General features: G+C 45.5%; 2 protein-coding genes across 3 annotated transcripts in view; one reads left to right on the plus strand and one right to left on the minus strand.

The window, feature by feature from the left end:
• Nucleotides 1-1,743: 1,743 nt before the first annotated feature.
• Nucleotides 1,744-5,953, plus strand: LOC118390245 (uncharacterized). The gene is made up of 2 exons (XM_035780606.2): nt 1,744-2,019; nt 3,484-5,953. The coding sequence occupies exon 2, from the start codon at nt 3,510-3,512 to the stop codon at nt 5,823-5,825; it is 2,316 nt and encodes a 771-aa protein (XP_035636499.1). The 5' UTR covers nt 1,744-2,019; nt 3,484-3,509; the 3' UTR covers nt 5,826-5,953.
• A 4,182-nt stretch (nt 5,954-10,135) lies between these two features.
• LOC118390246 (bromodomain and WD repeat-containing protein 3-like) overlaps nt 10,136-24,969 on the minus strand; it is a 28,412-nt gene continuing 13,578 nt past the window's right edge. Inside the window, exons 23-40 of one of the 2 annotated variants that reach the window (XM_035780608.2) lie at nt 24,491-24,683; nt 24,161-24,277; nt 23,889-23,996; nt 23,602-23,726; nt 23,449-23,531; nt 23,085-23,196; nt 22,831-22,892; nt 22,421-22,576; nt 22,147-22,267; nt 21,795-21,920; nt 21,621-21,693; nt 21,454-21,507; nt 21,174-21,317; nt 15,180-15,332; nt 14,047-14,219; nt 13,822-13,910; nt 13,574-13,705; nt 10,136-13,262 (exon numbers count right to left, since the gene is read on the minus strand). In XM_035780608.2, coding sequence (XP_035636501.1) covers nt 12,526-13,262; nt 13,574-13,705; nt 13,822-13,910; nt 14,047-14,219; nt 15,180-15,332; nt 21,174-21,317; nt 21,454-21,507; nt 21,621-21,693; nt 21,795-21,920; nt 22,147-22,267; nt 22,421-22,576; nt 22,831-22,892; nt 23,085-23,196; nt 23,449-23,531; nt 23,602-23,726; nt 23,889-23,996; nt 24,161-24,277; nt 24,491-24,683 — 2,758 coding nt within the window. In that variant the 3' untranslated portion in view covers nt 10,136-12,525. Of the gene's footprint in view, nt 13,263-13,573; nt 13,706-13,821; nt 13,911-14,046; nt 14,220-15,179; nt 15,333-21,173; nt 21,318-21,453; nt 21,508-21,605; nt 21,694-21,794; nt 21,921-22,146; nt 22,268-22,420; nt 22,577-22,830; nt 22,893-23,084; nt 23,197-23,448; nt 23,532-23,601; nt 23,727-23,888; nt 23,997-24,160; nt 24,278-24,490; nt 24,684-24,969 lie in introns of both variants that reach the window. The other variant, XM_035780607.2, reaches the window with a different exon arrangement.

The raw sequence follows: 24,969 nt of genomic DNA on the forward strand, positions 1-24,969 counted from the left end.
AAGTTGGGAACTCGGGCATCTTTCTAGCGTTCCGACTTTCCGACCTGAAGATCACAAAGGTCATGATTTGACCTAGAACGGGCACAAACCCTCTTATAACAATATCCTAGACTCCTACAATAATTTTCTAATTGTCATCTGAATGGAGTTGTAGCCTACTTGCACATCGTTTCAGCCCTTCACATTAGCCTTTAGAGCACATCTATTTACAAATGTTGAAAACATTGCAAACATAATTATTCTTTGTGGTGTGGATAGGGCTACCTACACAGTTTACATTTCTTTGAATCTGTCTAATATAAATGTCACACCAGTGCATCACTAATCACTTGACAGACAGACGAGATAGATAGATACACCAGATCACCAAAAGTATGTGGACACCTGCTCCTCGAACATCTCATTCCAAAATCATGAACATTAATATGGAATTAGTACCCTCTTTGCTGCTATAACAGCCTCTGCTCTTATGGGAAGTCTTTCCACTAGATGTTGAAACATTGCTGTGGGGACTTGCTTCCATTCAGCCACAAGAAAATTAGTGAGGTCAGGCACTGATGTTGGGCAATTAGGCGTGGTTTGCAGTCGGCGTTCCAATTCATCCCAAAGGTGTTCGATGGAGTTGAAGTCAGGGCTCTGTGCAGGCCAGTCAAGTTCTTCCACACCGATCTCAACAAACAATTTCGGTATGGACCCCGCTTTGTAAACGGGGGCATTGTCATGCTGAAACGGGAAAAGAACTTCCTCAAACTGTTGTTCTTGTCATTGTACGCTGTAGCGTTACAATTTCCCATCACTAGAACTAAGGGGCCTAGACTGAACCATGAAAAACAGCCCCAGACCATTATTCCTCCACCAAACTTTACAACTGGCACTATGCATTTGGGCAGGTAGCGCTTTCTCCTGGCTTCCACCAAACCCAGATTCGTCCGTCGGACTGTCAGATGGTGACCCGTGATTCATCACTCCAGAGAACGCATTTCCACTGCTCCAGAGTCCAGTAAGGACGAGCTTTACACCCCTCAAGCCGGGCGCTGTGTAACAGTATAACTTTAGACCGTCCCCTCGCACGAACCAGGGACCCTCTGCACACATCAACAACAGTCACCCACAAAGCATCGTTACCCATCGCTCCACAAAAGCTGCGGCCCTTGCGGAGCAAGGGGAACCACTACTTCAAGGTCTCAGAGCAAGTGAGGTCACCGATTGAAACGCTATTTATCGCGCACCACCGCTAACTAGCTAGCCGTTTCACATCCGTTACATGTGCAGCTGCTCAGCCATGGAAACCCATTTCATGAAACTCCCAATGAACAGTTATTGTGCTGACATTGCTTCCAGAGCCAGTTTGGAACTCAGTACTGAGTGTTGCATCCGATCATTTTTACACGCTACATGCTTCAGCACTGTTTGTTGCTCCTAGAAGCATCCACTTCACAATAACAGGCACAGAAGCAGGACAGAAATTTGACAAACTGACTTGTTGGAAAGGTGGCATTCTATGACGGTACCACATTGAAAGTCACTCACTGAGCTCTTCAGTAAGGCCATTCCACTGCCAATGTTTGTCTATGGAGATTGCATGGCGGTGTGCTCGATTTTACATACCTGTCAGCAAAGTGTGGCTGAAATAGCCAAATCCACTAATTTGAAGCGTGTCCGCATACTTTTGTATACATTGTGTAGATATCTGATAGATAGATAATCCCATAATGAACAAACAGAGCTTCGTGAGTTACCTTAAAGTCGTGACGCCAGATTGCCATGGAAACTAGACTACGCTCGCAGCTGAGAGAAAACAGTGCGCTGTAGAACTTCAGTTTGTTTCCTTAAGCGCCACTGTCGTGTTGGGTTGGACAGCGATCAAGAACGAACCTACCTACTACATGTTCTAAAGATAATAGCGCATTGTGCACGGTGTCTACGGGTGCGAGATCCCAATTTAACCTGTTGGATATCACTTATTGTTGTTTTGCTTACTATACTTTGGCTAAGTTCTACCCTTTCCTCAGCAGTCAGGTGAGTAGGCTAAAGTATATTATTTCATTGCATGATCAATGTCATGCTACATTTGATACAGGAATCATTTCGAAATGCATAAGGTTTGTGCTTTATTATTTCTTTATGTCAATATCAATCAAATGCACATTTGGTAGGCTAATGAAATGCATTGCTCACGGATTGATTAAACAATAGCAAACAGTGTTGGCCAGTGTGCAAATTATACCTTACAATATTGCATCAGATGAAGACGTGGAAGAATAGGTGTAGGCTAAACTCAACATGTTTTATTTGTTTATTTTAAATAGGCAATTTTATTAGTTTCTGTTCAATAAAATACGTGTTGTTAATAATTTTTATATAGCCTACGTGGTCTGTGAGTGTTTACTAGACTAAAAACGGGTTTGTAAATATTATTTTGGTAAATTGCATAGACTGTGCACATGCATTATCATTTCGATGAGTATAGGCAACAAATGACTGTAAAATAAGATCACTCAAAGAGAACTGATTGATAGGCTAGCCTACACCATTTTTTACTAGATCGAATCTGATTATCAAGAACAACACTCCCGGCTTTAGCCTTTATACAATATTTGTATAGCAAATGTCTCAAATATACAACAACGAGAAATTGTGAATATGTGAGAAGTGGCGATTGTTTTTTTTACACGCATGCAGAATGTCCAATAGAAGACGCAGCGAGAGGTGCTTTATTCAGTGACTGTATGACTCATACGGTCTTATCTAAAGAGTGGGAGCAGGCGGGCGGGCGAGATGGGGTTGCACATGAGACCAAAATTCTGCAGCATGCGACTATTATTCTAGTACATTATGGATTCCATAAGAACTGTCCGTGCAAACTTTTGGAACATGAGGGAAAGTAGACTATACATACCCCAAGTGTTGACCTCCCACCACTGTTTAAGTTACATCTGTAAAAGTAAGCTAACCTGATTTGTGGGATATCTTCTTAAAATGTTTACATAGCCTTATTGATTTGTTTATACACAAGAGTATTATTCAATGAGTTCATTTATCAATTACTAAGTTGACAATAAAACCATTATAACCTCAAACAAGGTCAAGGTATGCTCAGTCATTACTTATCCTCTAAGAGAAAGTTCCAAGCTGGTCACCTTCCTGTTGAATTTTTTATTTGACATCTTCCACCCCCCTGTGTGCATGTGTTGTGTGTATCGTTGTATGTGTACTGCTCTTATGCTTAGTAGTAACAACACATATTTTTTTGTTTTTAATTGTGCAATCTAATCTGCGCCTTTGGTGTCTCTTGTGTTTCAGACACCCCTGAACTCAATGTGAATGAATGATACTATGAATTACTTAGTAGTGTTTCTTCCCTTGTCATAAAACACAGAATGTTTCCCATTGAACACACATTTTGTTGCATGAAATTACCCAGCTGACTGTACGACTGAATTACCCAGCTTCTTACAAATACAATATTGTCTCCTTTTGCAGTTAAACCCAAGATAATTGATCTCCAAATGGATAGAAGATTCCACAACTTGACTCTGGAGCAAGTCCAGACTCTGGACCAGGTGTTGACAGAGGTGATCCCCATCCACGGCAGAGGGAACTTCCCCACCCTGGAGGTGAGACCCAAGGACATCATCCACGTAGTGAAGGACCGGCTGTTGGAGAGGGAGATCAGGGTCAGGGACATCCGCCTCAATGGCTCCACCGCCAGCCATGTGATGGTCAGGGACAATGGCACGGGCTACAGAGACCTGGACATCATCTTTGGAGTGGAGCTGCCCAGACAGGAGGACTTCCAGGTCATCAAGGAGGTGGTGCTGGGCAGCCTACGTGACCTCCTTCCCCGTGGGGTTAACAGACGCAAGATCACCTGCCTCACCATGAAGGAGGCCTATGTGCAGAAGATGGTTAAGGTCTTCAATGAGCACGACCGCTGGAGCCTTATCTCACTGTCCAATAACAGGGGTAAAACAGTGGGGCTCAGGTTTGTAAGTTCCCTGCGACGCCAGTTTGAGTTCAGTGTGGACTCCTTCCAGATTATATTGGACCGTATGCTGGAGTCATACTGGGAGACTGAGAGGAGGCAAGAAATTCAGTGTGAGGGATTGGAGTCACACAATGGCATTGTGTTACATCCAGATAGAGGGGCAGAGAAAGCCATAATGGTACCCCAGTATTCTTCCACCTCTGAGAATCTAAAAGAGGATAAAGACAAAGATCCAATGATGACTCGCTTCGCTGACAGTCTGTGCCACAGTGAACAGGTTGTTGTTCAAGAGGAAGAATCATTGCATCCAATGAATGTGCATGCAACTGGAAAACAAGAGCCACTGGAAGTGTTAGAGATAGAGAGAGCCGAGCTAGACCTGGGGACTCTGGAGAATGAGAAAGAGGTAGAAGAGGAGGGGGTGGTAAAGGTTGATACAGTACTTGAGATAAGAGTAGAGGAAAAAATGCCATTTGTTCAGAATACAGATTATCCCTCACTTATATCCTCCTCCAAAATATTGACAGAACCTCTGGTGTCAAATATATCTGTAAACCCTCAAAGTAACATAGAGGAGTCACCGATCTCTGAGTCAAAAGACATCAAGCCATCCCCAGTGTTGCTCACAGAGAACTCAGTGCAAGAGCAACTTCAAGTGATGCCTCAATCCACATCCCAAGCCTGCACTGCTGTCACACAAAACGTACATCTTGAACATTTATTCCCTCCGCCAGCCAAGAAAACCTGTAACACATCCCAGGGAATTGTCCCTGACTATTGCCCCTCACCTAAACCACCAAGGAAGATGTCACGGAAGATGAGCAGCATCTCATCACTCCCTGAAAAATGGTCTTTGTTAAAAGATTTGTCAGATCTGACAACACAGCTGTTTGAGCCTATAGAAATACTTCCAACACCTCAACCAAATCACTCTTTATTAGACACTGATCAAGGCCATTATTCATCCTCCTCAGGGTCCAGACAGAGGAACTCAGAGGGCACTAAAACATTCACAGACCACCTTACTCCAGCCATTTCATCCCAGGATAAAAACATCTCACCCCGTACCGTAGAACAAATAGTCAGGGTGAAATATTCAAAAAAGCCTCCAGACTTAGAAGCTTCTGAGGAATCATTGTCCCTTCAAACAACAGGGAACCAAGTCCCAGAGACTGAACCTGCTGCTACTCAGGAACTAGCGCCACCAGAGACAACCACGGTCTGTCCACGGGCAGGTTCGGCCCCAAGGGACAAGGCCAGCATCACTGTGGTAGCAGAGTGCATGTACGGGGACTTTGAGCAAGCCATGGATCATCTGCGTTTCCGACTGATTGCCACCCATAACCCAGAGGAGATCAGAGGAGGTGGGCTTCTGAAGTATAGTGACCTGCTGGTGAGGAACTTCAGGCCAGCCAGCGAGACAGAGATCAAGTCCCTAGAGCGCTACATGTGCTCCCGCTTCTTTATTGACTTTCCTGACGTTAGCGAGCAGCAGCGCAAGATCGAGGCCTACCTGCGCTGCCACTTTGTTGGCGACGAGGAGACTAGCAAGTATGACTATCTGATGACCTTGCGTCGGGTGATAGATGAGAGTACAGTGTGTCTGATGGGACATGAGAGGAGACAGACACTCAATATGATCACTGTCCTGGCCCTGAGGGTACTGGGGGAACAGAACGCCATCCCCAACACTGCCAACGTCACCTGCTTCTACCAGCCTGCGCCATACATGGCTGACCCCATATTCAGCAGCTACTACATTCCCCAGGCAGCACAGCCACCTCTGCTTTACCACCCCTACCCTTTACATGTCCACATGCAGACCGGCCTGGTGTAGCCCCAGCATGTGAGTGGGGGAGAGCATGCGGGCTGCATTCTATATGGTTCTACTCTGTAACCAGAGGCACAAAATTGATTTTAAAAAGAAGAGGCATGAGCGCAATTTGTTCAATGTTTTGAAAAGACGCTGCCTATGACGTGAGACAGCGGACACAAAATGGGGAGAGTTGGAGCTTTATCTTTGGATAAAGGCCACCACGTCACTCTTTTCAAATGAAAAATGTTTTGATTGGGAGAGAGAATAGCTGATTACTCACTGAGAGCAAGCTGCAAGGGAAAATGTCACAGAGGGAAATTACAGTTTACGTGGCTGTTTCAGCTGCAGCAGCAGGCTAGGCTTTGTCTTTGTTACCTTCCTGTGACGCGGGGATCCTGTACTGTCAATTAATGACAAAGTTGTTCAAACATGACAGAAATACTGTATGAACAGTTGACTGAACGTTTCTTATCATATACTATAGTGAGGTAGAGGATGGGCAAGTATGCTGCAGTGGATGAAGGTATAAACACTTCAAAATAATTAGACATACTTTAGTTGATTTAGACAAAAATCACAAGACATTATGTTGAAATTAGACAGTATCTGATCAAGCCAAAAAACTGCGCTGTGTTTTCGAGAACCTGATGAGTTGTTCTTCACGAATGTAAGTGAATGAGCTTTCTTGAAGTGATCACACTTGTGTTTAAAGGTAGACTCAGCAAAATGACGTTGCCACGAGCAACACCAGAGGGACAGCAGGTAGCCTAGTGGTTAGAGCGATGGGCCAGTAACTGAAAGGTTGCTGGATCGATTCCCTGAGTTGACAAGGTAGAAGAAGTCTGTCGTTCTGCCCCTGAATAAGGCAGTTAACCCAACTGACTTGCCTATTTAAATAAAGGTTCAATTTAAAACATTGTCCCCCAAAAATATTGAGATGCAAGACCAGTCACACACAGTATCTGCACAGGTTCGCTTTAAGCTGTACACAGCATTGTAGCCAGGGCACTGAAAAACCAGAGAAGTTGAGCCTCGCGCTTTTACGCTCTTAGTTCTTGCGGGAAATTGACCAACTATGCTGTCATATCGCTGAATCTACCTTTAATATTGTATTGTAACGTCACAAATCTTGATATGACATCATCAGCTGTGCTTAGGTCTTGGGAAAATGTGGCGTAGAGTACATATTGATTTGTTTTCTGGGTGTTAATGTCTGACTGCATCCTTGGTAAATGTTAGAGTGTCTAATGAGTGACTACATGAATTTATCAGGGCGAAATCAGGGTTGTTAAGATAAGACACATTCCAAAGTGTTTTAAACTATCACCCCTCAGTTTCGTTATGTGGTAGTATTTAGGAAGTAAGATTTAGAGATCTAAGTTGTAACTGTGAGACAGAATGACACTCACACCAAACATAGATTCACTGTTACTTATTTCTGTGTGCCATTTCATTGTAAAAGACACCCAAGAGGTCATATGTAAAAAAAAAAATACAAAAAAATACAAAATGTATTTTCAGCACAGGCGTGGCAGTAGGTGAGTTACCCTAACAGGCAATTGAATCTGAAGCACAATGTAAACGTACGCAACCTTGTTGTTAATTAGTGAACTATAGATGTATCGGATGTATGTGTGATTCACCAATTCAATATAGATGAAAGTCTAATGTAAATGTAACTGTGCAGTAATCTGGTACTTCTCATAAACCATAGCATTGATTGTAAATTGTAATACAGTAATCTATGTTGGGATTCTTTAGGTATAATCATTTTGTCTCATTATCAGAACTTTATCTGGAGCTACTGTCATGTATCGGTAGAGAAACATCATGCATTTTCATGATCTCTGTATCCCCATTCATATTCAAATATTTGCTTAATTTGTATGGTCATTTTGATAATAAACCTCATACATTTAAACATCCTCAGATTACTTGCATACAGCCTCTAGACAGTGATGCTGATTGCACTGGAGTGAAAAGTATCTGGTTGATGCTGAATGGAATTATCATGGCTTTCTGACAGGAGGTGACTTCAGCATTCCAAAGGAAGTAACACACTTATAAAACTGTAAAAAATAAAAAAAAATTTAAACAGCCCAAATTGATACATTTGCCTGTTTCCATCCAGAGACCCTCAACATCACTGCAGTCTTTCTGGGCGTGCTGAAGCGCCATGCGTCAGAGGAGTGTTAAGTATTGTTGCTAGCTGAGTGTCTGACTCATCTCTCCAGTCTTCAGTGCATTATCTAGTGGAGGTACCTCCATCACAAGCCTAACTGGCTGAAAACCAACCAACCATACCACCAGACTTGTCCACTCTCCTCCTAGCTTCCATACCCTATCCAACACATAGGCTGCTACTCCTCCTCCTCACTCTCTCTGAGATAGAGCAGGTAACTGTGGGACAGTGGTGTGGGGTAGTCAGGGGCAGAGGCGGGGTGGGACTGACATCACTGCAGAGATATGGCCCATGGTGCATCTTTATGACTCATCATCATGGCTCTTTGAGGGGGCAGCCAGAGATGACTCACCAAGCCAGGGATGGGTTTTAAACAGCCAGACAAGAGTGGCTATTGTGGAATACACAGGGCCTGGTGAAGAGTGGCAGCTCAGCTTGTGCCAAGTGTGTTGACTGGCAGGATGTGAAAATCCTGCCGTGATGACTCAAACAATACCACGTCAACAGCATGGGGTCTGGGAAAACAAATGAGGAACAGGAGAAAATGGCTGGAACACAGAGGAAGTGTGAATTCACAGTACCATTTTGCCATGAGTAGTGACATAACATTATATACAGTGGGGAGAACAAGTATTTGATACACTGCAGGTTTTCCTACTTACAAAGCATGTAGAGGTCTGTCATTTTTTATCATAGGTACACTTCAACTGTGAGAGACGGAATCTAAAACAAAAAAAATCTGTCTGATTTGTAAGTAATTCATTTGCATTTTATTGCACAACATAAGTATTTGATCACCTACCAACCAGTAAGAATTCCGTCTCTCACAGACCTGTTAGTTTTTCTTTAAGAAGTCCTCCTGTTCTCCACTCATTACCTGTATTAACTGCACCTGTTTGAACTCATTACCTGTATAAAAGACACCTGTCCACACATTCAATCAAACAGACTCCAACTTCTCCACAATGGCCAAGACCAGAGAGCTGTGTAAGGACATCAGGGAAAGAAATTGTAGACTTGTACAAGGCTGGGTTGTGCTACAGGTCAATAGGCAAGCAGCTTGGTGAGAAGGCAACAACTGTTGGCGCAATTATTAGAAAAAGTCTAAGATGACGGTCAAATCACCCTCGGTCTGGGGCTCCATGCAAAATCTCACCTTGTGGGGCATCAATGATCATGAGGAAGGTGAGGGATCAGCCCAGAACTACATGGCAGGACCTGGTCAATGACCTGAAGAGAGCTGGGACCACAGTCTCAAAGAAAACCATTAGTAACACACTACGCCATCATGGATTCAAATCCTTCAGCGCACGCAAGGTCCCCCTGCTCAAGCCAGCGCATGTCCAGGCCCGTCTGAAGTTTGCCAATGACCACCTGGATGATCCAGAGGAGGAATGGGAGAAGGTCATGTGGTCTGATGAGACAAAAATATAGCTTTTTGGTCTAAACTCCACTCGCCGTGTTTGGAGGAAGAGGGATGAGTACAACCCCAAGAACACCATCCCAAACATGAAGCATGGAAGTGGAAACATCATTCTTTGGTGATGCTTTTCTGCAAAGGGAACAGGACGACTGCACCGTATTGAGGGCAGGATGGATGGGGCTATGTATCGCGGGATCTTGGCCAACAACCTCCTTCCCTCAGTAAGAGCATTGAAGATGGGTCGTGGCTGGGTCTTCCAGCACGACAAAGACCCAAAACAGGGCAACTAAGGAGTGGCCCCGTAAGAAGCATCTCAAGGTCCTCAAGTGGCCTCGCCAGTCTCCAGACCTGAACCCAATAGAACATCTTTGGAGGGAGCTGAAAGTCCGTATTGCCCAGCGACAGCACCGAAACCTGAAGGATCTGGAGAAGGTCTATATGCTTTTCTGATGTATCAAATACTTATGTCATGCAATAAAATCCAAATCAATTACTTAAAAATCATACAATGTGATTTTCTGGATTTTTGTTTTAGATTCCGTCTCTCACAGTTGAAGTGTACCTATGATAAAAAATTAGACCTCTACATGCTTTGCAAGTAGGAACACCTGCAGTGTATCAAATACTTGTTCTCCCTACCGTATCATGTTTTTCTATGGTGATTAAAGTGGGCATGTTTGTATTGTGTTTAGAGAATGTGACAGAATGAGCCAAATACCAAGGGCACCAAGTTGGGAGAAAATCTGTCGCTCCTTTATTTAAAAAACAAAACACACAATCAAAAATATTGTGTAGAAAAAAAGTCACGTTTATTATTACACCTAGAATGTCATCATTGCTGGATTCAGAAACTACTAATCTGCTGCTTAAAGGCAAGTCCATTTGCCATCTATTATATTAAGAGAACATGTTCACAAATTATTGAGTAGGGATTTATCCATTGGCCCAAGTGATGTGTTTTCAAACTATACCCACTGTAGGCAGACGACAGTTACTGCTGTCTCGCGATTAACTAACGAAAACCTTGATTGATTTTGCAGTCCCATCTCTTTCCCTAGTGTGGCAACATGACTAGCAGTAGCATGGCCCATCAGATGACACCTAAGGGGTATTTCAGAGACCCTAAACCAGAGTGTAGTAGGCTGATTCATGGGGTAGTGGAGCTGGGTGGATCCTGGGGGCATGGGGAGCACAGGAGGGCTGAGTCGTGGAACACTTAGCGTATGACACACACAGAGCACCTTATGTTAGGAAGTCGAAGGAGAGAAGAGAACCTCGCTGTCTGTAGCCTTGGTTTCTGTTTCTTAGGCAACGTTGCCAAGTGGCTCAGCTGTGTCGGACCCTCCGACCTTTGACCAAGCAAACACAACCCTCTGGTTCAATAATGCTCACAACAAAACAATATCACAAAACAGCCCAGAAAAGGTGTATTTGTATGCAAATGTGTTGAATATTATTGGCACAATTTATCTGAGCTTCGTACACACAAATAAAAAGTCCTTTGTTGTTTAGAACTGCATGGAGCGAAATCTGTTTGCTCTTTGTGGCTTGTCTGGTCATCCAATATTGTGATTAGGTGTAAAATCAGAGGGCAGGATAGCATACTCAGCCCAACAAAAGCAATCTCAAATTCAGCTGCCACATACAATAGATACATGTGCAAACATTTCACCATCATTAATATTAGCTAAGGAATAATTGCAAAGTGTATAATACAGTGAAAAAATATAAATATTTCTGTAGTAAAAAAAAAATATTTTCAGTATGAGGTGGAAGTGAGTGGTGGCTATGGGCGAGCCTCTCCCCAAAGTACCATGATGCACTTTGGTTTGTGTTTGAACCCATGACTGGTTTGAACATGCTGGGTTGAAGGACAGTGCCCTGGAAGTTATAAATTAATGTGTGCATTTGATTTAGATCAATGAAAGTATGTTCCAACCAACAGAAATAGAACTCAATGGTAGACCCTTATACAATCGCTTTGCATTTCTCCTTTCCAATTACCCACACTCTTTCACTACACTAGCTACCACACTAGACATCACTCAACCATAACAGCCACACGCTACAGGAAGAGAATACGGCAAAGCCTCTATTAACCTATTGTATGTGCAAATATACAAACTCTACAGAATTGATAAGGATTACGGGGATATAGCATTGAAAAGATTCAGTGGCCCAGGAGTTAACTAAGGAGGTCTGCCTCTGATTCAATGGCAGAACATTGTACTGTAGGCATGCAGCATTTTATTAGTAGACATAATTAATGATGAAAGAAGTCACCACCTCAACTAATTAGAATCAATACGTTCCCACGCAAAGATAGTCTGAGAACTAAAACCCACAGACACAGCAGTCCTCTAAGACCTAGCCTGGATGCCTAAAAATAGATTAATGCGGTGAATGAGCACACCAGAGTTGACCTCCCAAAGTGAAGGATGGGGGTTGGGGAGGATGAAGCATAGTGGGAGGGTTAGCGTCAATCAGACAACCCAACACAGAGGGGGTCATGTGGAAGAGGGTAATTTAGGGAGAGATGTACTGTACTGTTCAGACAGAACACAAACAGAGAGAAGGAAAGGGAGCATCAGTCTGTCTGTCATCCAGATGTAGAGGACAGCAGAGCTTAGTCTCCTTGAGCTATAACATATGAGCACCAGTTTTTGGCATCTCTTGAACCTTTGTTGTTGTATGATCAGGAAGATCGGAGGTGAGAAGGAGGGTAAGAGAAAGATGGGGGAGGAAAACTGAGGATGAGAAGGAGAAGAGTTATGAGTTGATAGAAGAAGAGGAGTAAGGGGAGTCTTTAAGGCCCAGGAGAGCAGTAAGTAAGGCGGAGGTGAGTGAGTTGACTTGTGGGTCCAAGTTGATGAGTAGCTTTGAAGACCAGGGTGGGAGATTCCTTGGCAAGATAAGGAGCACCACTGCCAGTAGAGTCGTAAACAGTCTCGTACACAAAGCAAAATGATACAAAAATCAATAAAAAAAAATAAAGCAAAATCCCTGAAGTATTAATTTAGTCAATTGTACAGTCTCCAGTCTCACGCCTGGTGGGTAAGGTAGATAGGTGGTTGGTAGAAGGCCCAGTTTAAGGTGGTTTGAGGGGGTTGTGTGAGTCAGTGGTTCCAGCCCATAAGGTGGCTGACCCGGGCCTTTTCGGTCATGCGGCGTAGCCGTCCTGAGCGGGACATGCCTAGGTTGAGTGGGTCCTCTGTGGTCCCTGACTCGTCATCTGACTCGTCGTTGTACAACACTGTCCTGCGGCCCTGGTTCCGAGTGTTCACCTGACCAGACTTACTGCGGCTGCTGCTTTTCTGACCGCCCTCTGCCCCACCCTCACCCTGCTCTGATTCCTCCTCCTCTTCTGATTCCTCCATTTCCTCAGGCTCCTCTTCGTCCTCAGGCTCCTCCTCTTCGTCCTCAGTCTCCCCCCCTTCCTCTTGCTGCGGTGGCTGTGGCTGCTCCCCCTCTTCCTCCTCCTCATCTTCGCCTTGTTCGTCTTCATCCTCCTCTTCCTGCTCCTCTGCCTGGACTCGTGCTCTCTTGGCTCTTTCTGGAGCCTCCTCTTCTTCCAGCATCCTCTTCCCAGAGACGGCCATCTTGCCCTTGACTTTGTGGACCGTTTTTAAGCGGGGAGCTTTGCTGTAGTCGTGATCTCCCCCGTCCACAAACTTTCCAACCTCCGACTCACTGTCCGACTCACTGTCTGATGAGGAGGAGGATGATGAGGAAGACGAGGAAGACGATGACGAAGATGAGCTATTGGATCCTCCAGATCCCTCTCCCTCTTCCTCCTGCAGCACTCGTCTCCTGTGGCCCTGTCTGGTGCCGTTAGTGAGAGGTCTGTTACCCTCTGGGGGGGGGAGAGAGAGAGAGGGGCACACAACGCCTCCCTGTTAAACATAGCACGGCAACACCTACTAAAGTAGCCTCCAGTAACTGCTGCCAAGTAGACTTACATGATAACCCTTTCTAATTGTGCGATTTTGGCAGCAGTGAAAACATAGTAATGATGTCATCAACTGCAGCGATTTAACCAGGCTGACTCCAAACATTCAAGCAGTTGGCAAAATCATACATTTGTCTAGATAGCGTGGTGAAACAGCTCTATGAAGGACTATTTATCCACTGCCTGCTGGAGTTGGTTACCCTGTGTAGTAATACCTGAGTTCTTGACAGGAGTGGTTTGGCTGCGGGTGACACGGTCGGCCCCTGGACCCCCACTATGGCTTCCTGTCCCGGAGTTAGACGATGATGAGGGTTGGCTGTCCTCATCCACCATCACACTGCTCGTCTCTGACATTGCAACAACAGCAGCACTTCACGTAACCACCCAACCCACAGTTCACACTTCTCTAAAACACATACCGCCACACAGCGACACAAACATACACTCACGACAAGAGTGTTACCTTGAGATGGCCTGCGAGGCCGCTTCTTGGATGAGGTCTGTAATTCTTTTGGTGTTGGTTTCTTCCTTGACGTGTGCTTCCCTTTAGGACTACAGTTAAAGAGACACCAAGACATAAGTGTTTTAGGTGGAATCTGAATAGATCCTACAAAGAGTGGTACATAATAGTTGGGGTTATTACAGTGGATTTAAGAGTTGTAGAGAGGGGTTCCAGCCAGGCCAGTACCTGGAGGGTCGGCTGGTGGGTGGGGAGCTGCCCCCGCTGTGCAGTCTCTTCCTGTAGCTGACACTCTGGCGACTCTTCCTCCGCTGGTTCTGGACCGCAGACTTGTAATCCGAGATGATGGAGATGATTTGTCTTTCAAAGAAGGCTGACAGGCTCAGGGTCATGGTGTAGATCTGGAGATGAAACAATGGAGATCAAAAATACCATTCTCACAAAACACAGTGTTCCTTCAGAAAGTATTAATTATTCCACATTTTGTTGTTACAGCCTGAATTCAAAATTCTATACACAATACCCCATGATTACAAAGCAAATACACGTTTTGAGAATAAAAAAAAAAATTACCCCCGTTTTCTCCCTAATTTCGTGGCATCCAATTGGTAGTTACAGTCTCGTCTCTGCAACTCCCGTACGGACTCGGACTTGGGAGAGGTGAAGGGCAAGAGCCGTGTGTCCTCCAAAACACAACCCAACCAAGCCGCACTGCTTCTTGACACATTGCCCACGTAACCTGGAAGCCAGCTGCACCAATGTGTCAGAGAAAACACAGCGCACCTGGTGACCGTGTCAGCGTGCACTGCTCCCAGGCCCGCCACTGGAGTCGCAGTGCGCGATGGAACAAGGATGTCCCTGCCGGCCAACCCCTCCCCTAACCTGGAAGATGCTGGACCAATTGTTTGCGCCCCATGGGTCTCCCGGTCGCTGCCGGCTGCAACAGAGCCTGGACTCTAATCCAGAATCTCTAGTGGCACAGCTAGCACTGCGATGCAAAAGTGTTGAATGCTTATTGACTCAAGACATTTCATCTTTTCATTTTGAATTAGTTTGTAAAAACGTATAAAAACCGAATTCTATTTTGACATTATGGGGTATTGTGTGTAGGCCAGTGACATCTCAATTGTATCATTTTAAATTCAGGCTGTAACAAGAAAATGCAGAAAAAGTTAAGGGGTGTGAATACTTTCTGAAGGCACTGTGTAAGGGTCAGGGTTATAAATTGTTGAGATATAGTTGACCCACCGCATTTTGAATCTTGTAAAGAACTCAAGGGCACTCATCCAGTCAACGTTAGTTGAGGTGCAACCCAAAAAATGTATCCTCATTGAAAATCTTGTCAGAATCAGTACACTAACCTGTGACTTCTTGTTGGGCGTGTAGGCCTTGGAGTTGCTGAAAATTAGGCGGACATCTTTGGCAAACTCCATGGGGTTCTCGTAGTTCCCGATGATCAGAGTCTCTGTTACAGTCCCCAGGTCCATGGGAGTGTCTATGATGTCTCGATAGTCCTTGGAGAGGAGGGAGAAAGTGCAGTGTTTAGGACATCTGAAACCACAAAGTAACTGTCCAGTGTTTCCAGATTTCTATGAAATATGACCTATAAGCAATGTTCACCCAAGTTATTATTTTTCGGCTAGCTGTTCTATCATTCAGCCTACAGTAGCATCCAATGTCTGGTGTTCAATGTAGGCCTACATTCCATGAGATTTTAGGGAAAAAAATATGCAAGGCTTGACGTTAACCTGTTAATCCACTTGTCCTTCAGACAAGGTGACTGAAAACATTGTGTTGTTTGATGTAAGAAACCACTTTACAAAATAAAATGCATTATTATTCCCATACCATTATTACAGACAACACTGCCCCTTTAAGACGAAAAAAAGCTCTTTACCTGACTCACTTTTCAAAGATCTAGAAATGTACACATTTTGTACTCTTGTAGGAAGCAATCACTCCCCCATTGCTGACTACAAATGATATAGAACTGGGGTAATAACTCACTAACTAGCAAAGGATATGAACAAATGTGCACAACGATCTCGAAACAAGCGCATCTACTCAATACCTCTCATGCTGTAAACACAGTCCAGTTCAAAGTGAATGGCACAGATCTATATATGGCAATGGTATATTTGCATATAGCTAAAGGAGTCCTGATATCTCCAGGAGTGATAAGTATAATTGTTCTCCAGGCAATCAGCAATTAGTACAGGGAGGTGAGCTCTCCACCTCTACTAGGCAATTAGCGTTTGTTCTTCAGTCTCCGCTGGTTCTCAGTGGCAGCTGTGGCAGTTTTGTTGCAAAACTAAGACCGTCGCTGAAACAAAGAAGGTGCTGTAGAGTTGTTCTGCTGAGTTATTTGAGGAAGGAAAGAGAGGAAGGCTCCACACCACTCTCTTACTTGAGTATCTGAACGAGTTATTTACAGATTCTCATTTTGCTCTTTTGTAGCTTTGTCAAGTATGTGTGTGTTTTCTATACCTGTTCGAACCTCTCCCTGTAGGCTTTACAGACAGACGCTCATCACCCCTTGGCTGCAACCCTTCTAATTTAATGTACCCTGTGCGCACAACCCATGTGGAATTCCAGGTCAGTTGGAACTGCGGTCAAGATTGTAGAGTTCATCTCAGCCTATGCTGCCCTTCAGTCCCTTTACTTTTTGGCCGCGATGGGCGCCATGGATCACCCCAGAGAACACTGCTACTCCAGCAGCTCTCATCATCTGACTATTTTCTCTCATAGTCCAAGAGCATCTGGTCGTTGCGGTGGTGGCACAGGTCTACTCATTTATCTTAAGTGGAGATTCTCTTCTCTCCCTCTCACCTGTCCAGCTCCTCATTTGAATTGCATGCAGTCACTGGACGATGGCTCACCACTCTTTGTACATGGCGACTTCAACCCCCTGACGTCTGCCTTTAATTTCTTTCCAACTCTCATTCACCTCCTTGCCTCTTGACCTCACCCTTCCCCAATCAACTCCAACTCACAAGGCAGGTAATATACTCGACCTCACCTTTACTAGAGGCTGTTTGCCTACTAATCTCACTGCAACCCCCCTCCAGGTCTCTGATCACTACTGTTTCCTTTTTCTGTCTCCCTCTTCTCCAACTCTACCCACTTAGCCCCTAACCAGAGGGTCATGCGCCGTCTCAATCTTCGCTCTCTCCCATCATATCTCCCTTCTGATTCTGCCTCTTCGACTCTACTCTCCTTCCTCCCTTTCCGCATCATATGACTCGCACTGTCCCCTTTCTTCCAAGACAGCTCTCCCCTCCTGCTCTGTGGCTGAGTGACTCATTGCGAGCGTACAGAACAGAGCTACGGGCAGCTGAGCAAAAACTATCATCCTTTCACTCCTTCCCTCTGTATCTGCTGCTAAAGTCACTTTCTACCACAAAATTCCAAGCTTCTGACTAAACCTAGGAAACTCTTTTCCACCCTCTCTGCGGATGACTTTGTCAACCACTTTGAAAAAAGGTTGACGACATTCTCTACTCATTCACTCAGCCTATTGAGTCCACCGGTCTCACTCACACAGAACTACCCCTACGCCTTGACCACTTCTCCCCGCTCTCTCCAGGTGACATTCTGCGACATCTCTTGAACTTCTCACTTCCTTCATCAACTCACCCCTGACCACTGGGTGCACCCCCTCGACTTTAAATTGTCCAGAGTTGCTCCCCTCCTCAAGAAACCAACACTCGACTCATCTGACGTGAAAAACTATAGACCTGTATCTCTTAGGATTGCATCCTACGTGGCAGGCCGCTCCAACCAGGTGACGCGGAGAGCATCAGTCTGCACTGGTGTAGCACCACGTACTCTCCTGACATTGCTATGCGGATGACACCCATTTACCCCCCCGACACCCAGGTGGCAACACGCAACTTTGCGTGCCTGGCAGATATCTCAACTTGGATGTCGGCCCACCACCTCAAGCTCAACAAGATGGAACTGCTCTTGCTCCTCGGGAAGGCCTGCATGCTCAAAGACATCTCCATCAAGGTTGACAACTCCTGTGTTGCCCTCCCAGAGTACAAAGGACCTTGGCGTGACCCTGGACAACACCCTGTCGTTCTCTGTAAACATCAAAGCAGTCAAGCGCTCCTGCTCTACAACATCCATAGATTACAACCCCACCTCACACAGGAAGCAGCGCAGTTCCCAATCCAGGCACTTGTCCTCTCCCGTCTGGACGACTGCAACTCGCTGTTGGCTCGGCTCCTCGCTTGTGCCATCAAAGCCCTAAAACTTATCCAGAACGCTGCAGCCCGTCTGGTTCTCTCCTCACTCCTCCGCACACTCCACTGGCTTCTAGTCAAAGCTCGCATCCACTACAAGACCACGGTGCTTACCTACGGAACAGCAAGAGGAATTGCCCCTCCCTACCTTCAGGCAATGCTCAAACCCTACACCCCAACTCGAACCCTCTGTTCTGCCACCTCAAGTCTCTTGGCCCTCCCACCCCTACGGGAGGGCAGCTCCCGCTCAGCCCAGTTCAAGCACTTCTCTGTTCTGGCACCCCAATGGTGGAACCAGCTTCCCCCTAAAGCTAGGACAGCAGAGTCCCTGCCAATCCTCCAAAAACCCTACCTTTTCAAACAGTATCTTCAATAATCCTCCTCCTCACCCCGACATACACACACCCCAAAATATGCACTTGCATAGCTCTGACTCTATTTATAAATACATTGAGGAAAAATAGTATCTCTGGATAAGAGTGTGGTAAATGTAAAAATAGGCCTACTTGAGCTCTGAGTGGTTATGGCGCACTGGCCTGTGTAGAGTATGGGTTGAGTCATGAGTGTCAATGCAATAGAATCCTACTCCGATGCGTTCTGCCCACAACAAAATAGCTTACACAGTTTTGCATATTAAGTCTTGCAGCGTTCGTTTTGTTTCAGTATGTTGCATTGAACGTGGATTATTGCACTGATTCAATCACAATTCCTACAGTAAAGGGAAACATTGATAGTGTTAACTAAGGGGAAAAGACTCTACAAAGTTGAGTGAAGTTCAATCTCGTGCTTCTCTGCGAGGGCTGATATTTGCCTAGAATTAATTACAATATGAGTGAAAGTCTTCCTTCCAAAAATGGTGATTAAGGATGTTCATAAAAAAATATGATTTTCTGTGTTGGAATGATGTGGGCACAGTCCAACAACATAATGATGTGGGCATCTACTGGTCATAAAAAATATTAATGCAAGTAGACCACTGATTGGCCAGTTCAGCCAACATGACATCATGTTCTATGAGGAAACAACAAGCATTTTTGCAACTGTTTGAGATACATTTTACATTTAAGTCATTTAGCAGACGCTCTTATCCAGAGCGACTTACAAATTGGTGCATTCACCTTATGACATCCAGTGGAACAGCCACTTTACAATAGTGCATCTAAATCTTTTAAGGGGGGTGAGAAGGATTACTTTATCCTATCCTAGGTATTCCTTAAAGAGGTGGGGTTTCAGGTGTCTCCGGAAGGTGGTGATTGACTCCGCTGTCCTGGCGTCGTGAGGGAGTGTGTTCCACCATTGGGGAGCCAAAGATACAAGTTGTTGTAGGTGGGGTTTGGCCACAAATACGAGTCAACAACATTATTTGGGTATCAGTTAGCAGGATATTAACTTTTAAAAGTGACATTTTCACTGGACAGTTACTAACTCAGAATTGAGGACAGGTAGTTTGTAATACTTCTGAACCACTACAGTCAGACTGATGAGACCTTCGGTTTCTCTGATGGAAATTAAACATTATGGACTGGTTTCCCAGACACAGATTGAGCCCAATCCTGGAGTAAAAAGTATCTTCAGAGGAGAAGCACCGTTGCCTTTTAGTCCAGGAGCTGGTTTTATTTAGTTTTTGTGCAAGGAGGGGCACTGCCAGAGCCCCGCAAAATGACCTCCAGCAGGCCACAAATGTGCATGTGTCTGCTCAAACGGTCAGAAACAGACTCCATGACGGTGGTTTGAGGGCCCGATGTCCACAGGTGGGGGCTGTACTTACAGCCCAACACTGTGCAGGACGTTTGGCATTTGCCAGAGAACACCAAGATTGGCAAATTCGCCACTGGCGCCCTGTGCTCTTCACAGATGAAAGCAAGTTCACACTGAGCATGTGACAGACGTGACAGAGTCTGGAGACACCGTGGAGAACGTTCTGCTGCCTGCAACATCCTTCAGCATGACCGGTTATGCGGTGGGTCAGTTATGGTGTGGGGTGGCATTTCTTTGGGGGGGCCGAACCTCCATGTGCTCGCCAGAAGTAGCCTGACTGCCATTAGGTACCGAGATGAGATCCTCAGACCCCTTGTGAGACCATATGCTGGTGCGGTTGGCCCTGGGTTCCTCCTAATGCAAGATAATGCTAGACCTAATGTGGCTGGAGTGTGTCAGCAGTTCCTGCAAGAGGAAGGCATTGATGCTATGGACTGACCCGCCCATTCCCCAGACCTGAATCCAATTGAGCACATCTGGGACATCATGTCTCGCTCCATCCACCATCTGGTTGCACCAGACTGTCCAGGAGTTGGCGGATACTTTCGTCCAGGTCTGGGAGGAGATCCCTCAGGAGACCATCCGCCACATCATCAGGAGCATGCCCAGGCATTGTAGGGAGGTCATACACGCACGTGGAGGACACATACACTACTGAGCCTCATTTTGACATGTTTTAAGGACATTACATCAAAGTTGGATCAGCCTGTAGTGTGGTTTTCCACTTTAAGTGTGACTCCAAATCCAGACCTCCATGGGTTAATAAATTTGATTTCCATTGATAATTTTTGTGTGATTTTGTTGTCAGCACATTCAACTATGTAAAGAAAAAAGTATTTAATAAGAATATTTCATTCATTCAGATCTAGGATATGTTAATTTTAGTGTTCCCTTTATTTTTTTGAGCAGTGTATATATAAAACGCGATCGCTGACATGCAAAACACTTTGGGACTATACCAAAAGATCGTTTTTGGGTGGAATTTTCCTTTAAAAACTTCGCCCCCAGCCCATTTCTCATTGTTTATGAAATGGTAGAGCCTCCAGCACCTTGCAAAAAAATGTAATACATACTCTACTGTTCTATTGCACGTACAATGATGTGCAATGATTTCCAAGGGGGAAAAAACATTGTTTAAAGTAATACCTTTGTTGTTGTAATATGACAAACATGTCAGTTACACCATTACTGACTCCAGCTTTAACATGTCACTGTGGGGGAACATGTCAGATTGTTAAGCGCTCAGATCCTAAGGCACTAATCCTGTAGCAGGCTGTTATCCTTTCTGTGTGTGAGGGGTTATATAATTGGTAAGGATTATGATAACAAGGAGAGGAGGAGGAGCCTTACTTGGTAGGTGAAGAGGTCCACAGGCTGTCTGAAGGGCTCAGAGTCAGGGCCGTCCATCATACGCCGCAGCAGTTCCCGACACTGGCCCCGCCAAGCACGCACATCTAACACCACCCCACGCTTCTTAGGACTGGGATTGGCCCGCTGATAGTGGGAGCGTGAAGGTGTCCAGTTAGGTTGATACAGAAAAACATTGGAAAAGTGAGATAATGGGGAACAGGAATCCCAGTCATTGCAACAGCAACGGATATTCCATGTTTGAGAAGAATCCTTCCCTTACCTGTTGTCCTGTGGAGGTCCCTGGAGTGTCAGAGTCCATGTCCACCTCAGCAGTCTGCACACCAACACACAGACACATGTACTCTTAGTACTGCGTAATACACCACCAAGACAATTCAAATATCACTATGAACTCGAGGTGTATACACACACATCTTCATGTTTCACCTCATCCTCTCCACTGCTCAGCTCCGTCTTCACCTTGTGGTACAGATCTAAGATGTCTGTGCAGCTCTGGTCCCTGACAAAAACACACAACAAAACAGCTGGTCTTATTTACAGTCAAAACTAGGTTCTTAATGAGTCACCATTTCACAAAGGGGAAATCTACACCATTCATACCCGATGTAGCGGAGGAGCACATCAGTCACCACCTTGGCTGCTGTCACGATGGGGCTCTGGGGCTCGTTGAAAGTGCGGGCGTTGTGCTCGATGTAGCGCACCTCCCACATCAGAGCAGAGATCCTCCTAGGAGAGATGAACATCCCGAGGGAATAAGCTGAGTGAGAGTCACTGATTTCCTCAAACTGGAACATACCAAATCCAAATTACAGCTGAGATACAATGGGGCTGACTGGAGGATTAGCAACAACTACAATTGGCTTGAAGGATTATTCCAGTGTGAGTGGTTGGTCTGAGTATGTTCTGAAGTACTGCAGTGTGTCAGGGTGCAGGCTGAAAGGCCAGTGCTGACCTGTAGAAGCGGTTCTCCAGCCGTCTGCGGATGGTGCTGAGGTCAGTGGGGTAGGCCACCACAGTGCAGTAGAGAGGGTAGTCCCGCAGGTCCACTGGTGACGCAAATGCCTTGGCCAGGTCTACCCAAACACAACACACCCATTAATCAATACCACGCCATATCCAAGACCACTTCCGAATACAATCGAACGAGACTTAAAAATCAGGGTCACCCTTGGCTCAATTCATCCAATATGACAAGCAGGACTTCCTGTGTGGTACCGTTGACATACCCAGTGTGAGCAGCTCGTCGATGCCAAAGATGACCCTCTGGCAGTCCTCGTCCCGTGTTTGAGCCCCCCACTCCCCCTCCTGGGGGCTGTAGAGGCGAGCCTTCACCTCCTCCTCCGTCACCACCACCCCATCACCAACATCCTCTGGCAACTCCGCTGGGGGAGGAACACAACATGTCAGTCAGAGAGACCATATTGCGTCATTGGCTGGCTGCTCAGTCTCACTATCAATAACCTGATCTTAATTATCATAACATATGCAGTCTCTGTATTTAGTATGTTAAGTGATTGAGTGTGCTAGCTGGAGAGGTATTTGAATGTGTAAAATTCTGTTTGCAAACTCAAACTGCATTATCAAGTAGATGATCTGAGATGGTTGAGGAGCCACTGATAGAAGCAGTGATACTGACCTTCATCAGGAATGGGCTCCATGTCCCAAGGGCTCATCTTCTCCCTCTCGCTATTATCCCACCTTGTCAAGAGAAATCGCAACTTAACATTCAGTATCATAAGATATTCATATTTTCCTCCTATTGGGTGTAAGCTACAGTATGAGCTATTGAGGCAAACACTGACATACCCCTCCAGACTGTATAAGCGGAGGTCTACAGTATCATCTCTATCTATTTAACCCAGGTGATATGCAGGGTACACATTGACTCACTTGACAGTGTAGCACTGAAACAGGCTGTCTGGGTACTCTGGCTGGAGTGGCTGTTGGTCTTCCACTGAGCCAAACCACCAGGCGTCATCGATGATGCTCCGGAAGCGCATACCTAGCAAGGACAAATCATGCTCGTTTCAGTACATGCTGGTCCGTGAATCACCACAAGGATGTATAGGACCATGAACTGAAACGATACATCTCACAGAACACAAACATGTGGAAGACTGCACCACATTTCTTACATGGCACACAAACAAAGAGTGTTGGAGATAAACAGGTAGGGGAGTGAACTGGGTACATCCTCTGACAGGCTTGTGTTCTGCATGCTGGAGAGAGGCTGGCAGAGGGAAGCAACACTAACCTGTCTGCCAGTTGTGCTCTTTAGCTTCGTCATAGAACTGCTGAAGCACCAGGAAATCGATGACATCCGGCATGTCATGGTACCTGAGAGAACAAGGACATGTCATTCATTGCCATATTCTTTTCACACAAAATAATAAGATGGATGACTTACTTTAGGGAGAACGACTCATTGGTCATTTTGCCTGAGATGGGGTGCAGGAAGGCCAGTTTTAGACAACAGAGGGTGGGGGGCCCCACTTCATACTTGATACCAACTACCTTCACAGACTCCTGGTCCTGAACGACGAGAAAACAGACAAAGAGAGAGGGGGTGATAAGAGGAATAAAACACTAGGCCACATTAAAGATATGGAATCCATGAAGGACACACAAAATACATAAAATAACATATAGTAGACAAAGGAAGCAGTGTGAGTAAGTGTTGAGGGTTGGTCTCACCCTGAGGTTGAGCTTGTTCCAGGACTGTTTCTGAGGGTTGATGCTGTAGGCCTTGGCCCTGCGCACCGCCCTGACATAGGCCTGGTGGCCCTGCCTGAAGTACATCAGCTGGTGAGCAATAGGAAGAGAAGGGTCATCATACAGGCCACAATGTCTATCAACTAGGACACAAACCTTGCACTATCGTATAAAATGCAGTAGAGATTAAGCGCAAATGTCAAAATGTGAAGATATTTTGTGGGGTACACGGCTGAACCTCATATGGTCCTTACCTCATCACCCATCTGTGGCACAAAAGGCGAGCGTCGGGGGATGGTCTCCATGATCCAGGACGGGGGAAGCCATTCCTCCGCGTCACAGCCAGCCAGAGACAGAGACGAACTGGGTTTCTGAGCACAAAGAGACTGGGTTAAACAGTCCGCAATATCACACATGCTAAGGTAATGAAACTTTCCCTCTCATTAGGCCTCATCACATAAACTAGCTACAAGCACTATAGTCTGTATAGCCAGTAACTGAGATACACGATTTTCAAGCAGCCCGTTGGCTGCACCATTCCATACCCAATGCCCATGTCTCTACTGTACATTCTGTGAGCTCACCTTCTGTTTGGTCTGCTTGGGCTTCTTCTTCTCCTCCGCCTGCTTCGTCCTGGCCTCCTCTCCCTGGCCCTCCGCCTCCTCCGAGCTGCTGGAGCCACCGGGCGGCCGCACCTGCCTTCTGCTGGTACGCTTGGGGGGCTGGAGGTTGATCCCCGCATCAGCTGTCCAATCAGAGTAGTCACTGGAGGAGACACTGAGGGGAGAAGAGGAGATAAATCTAAAATTTAGAAATTGTTCAAATTTGACCCTAATTAAAGATGTTTCAATTTAAAACCCATTCCATTTGGTTGTAGGTATAACATATTTTGATTAGAGGGGAAGAAAACACAAAATAAACTGAGACAATAACATCTCAGCCAGGTCGGATATTAAAGTTCACGTAAAAAAAAAATCATACAGCTATCAGATCTAGCCTACTTCTAATACATGTTCAACATGAACTAGTCACAAGCTGCTGCTGTACTAGAATTGGGATCATT

Source organism: Oncorhynchus keta, chromosome 11, assembly GCF_023373465.1.
Source record: "Oncorhynchus keta strain PuntledgeMale-10-30-2019 chromosome 11, Oket_V2, whole genome shotgun sequence".
In the NCBI taxonomy this organism is placed as follows: domain Eukaryota; kingdom Metazoa; phylum Chordata; class Actinopteri; order Salmoniformes; family Salmonidae; genus Oncorhynchus; species Oncorhynchus keta.

Coding starts and splice junctions, on each gene's coding strand:
- LOC118390245 (XM_035780606.2), top strand. CDS start 3,510: ATGGATAGAAGATTCCACAACTTGACTCTGGAGCAAGTCCAGACTCTG.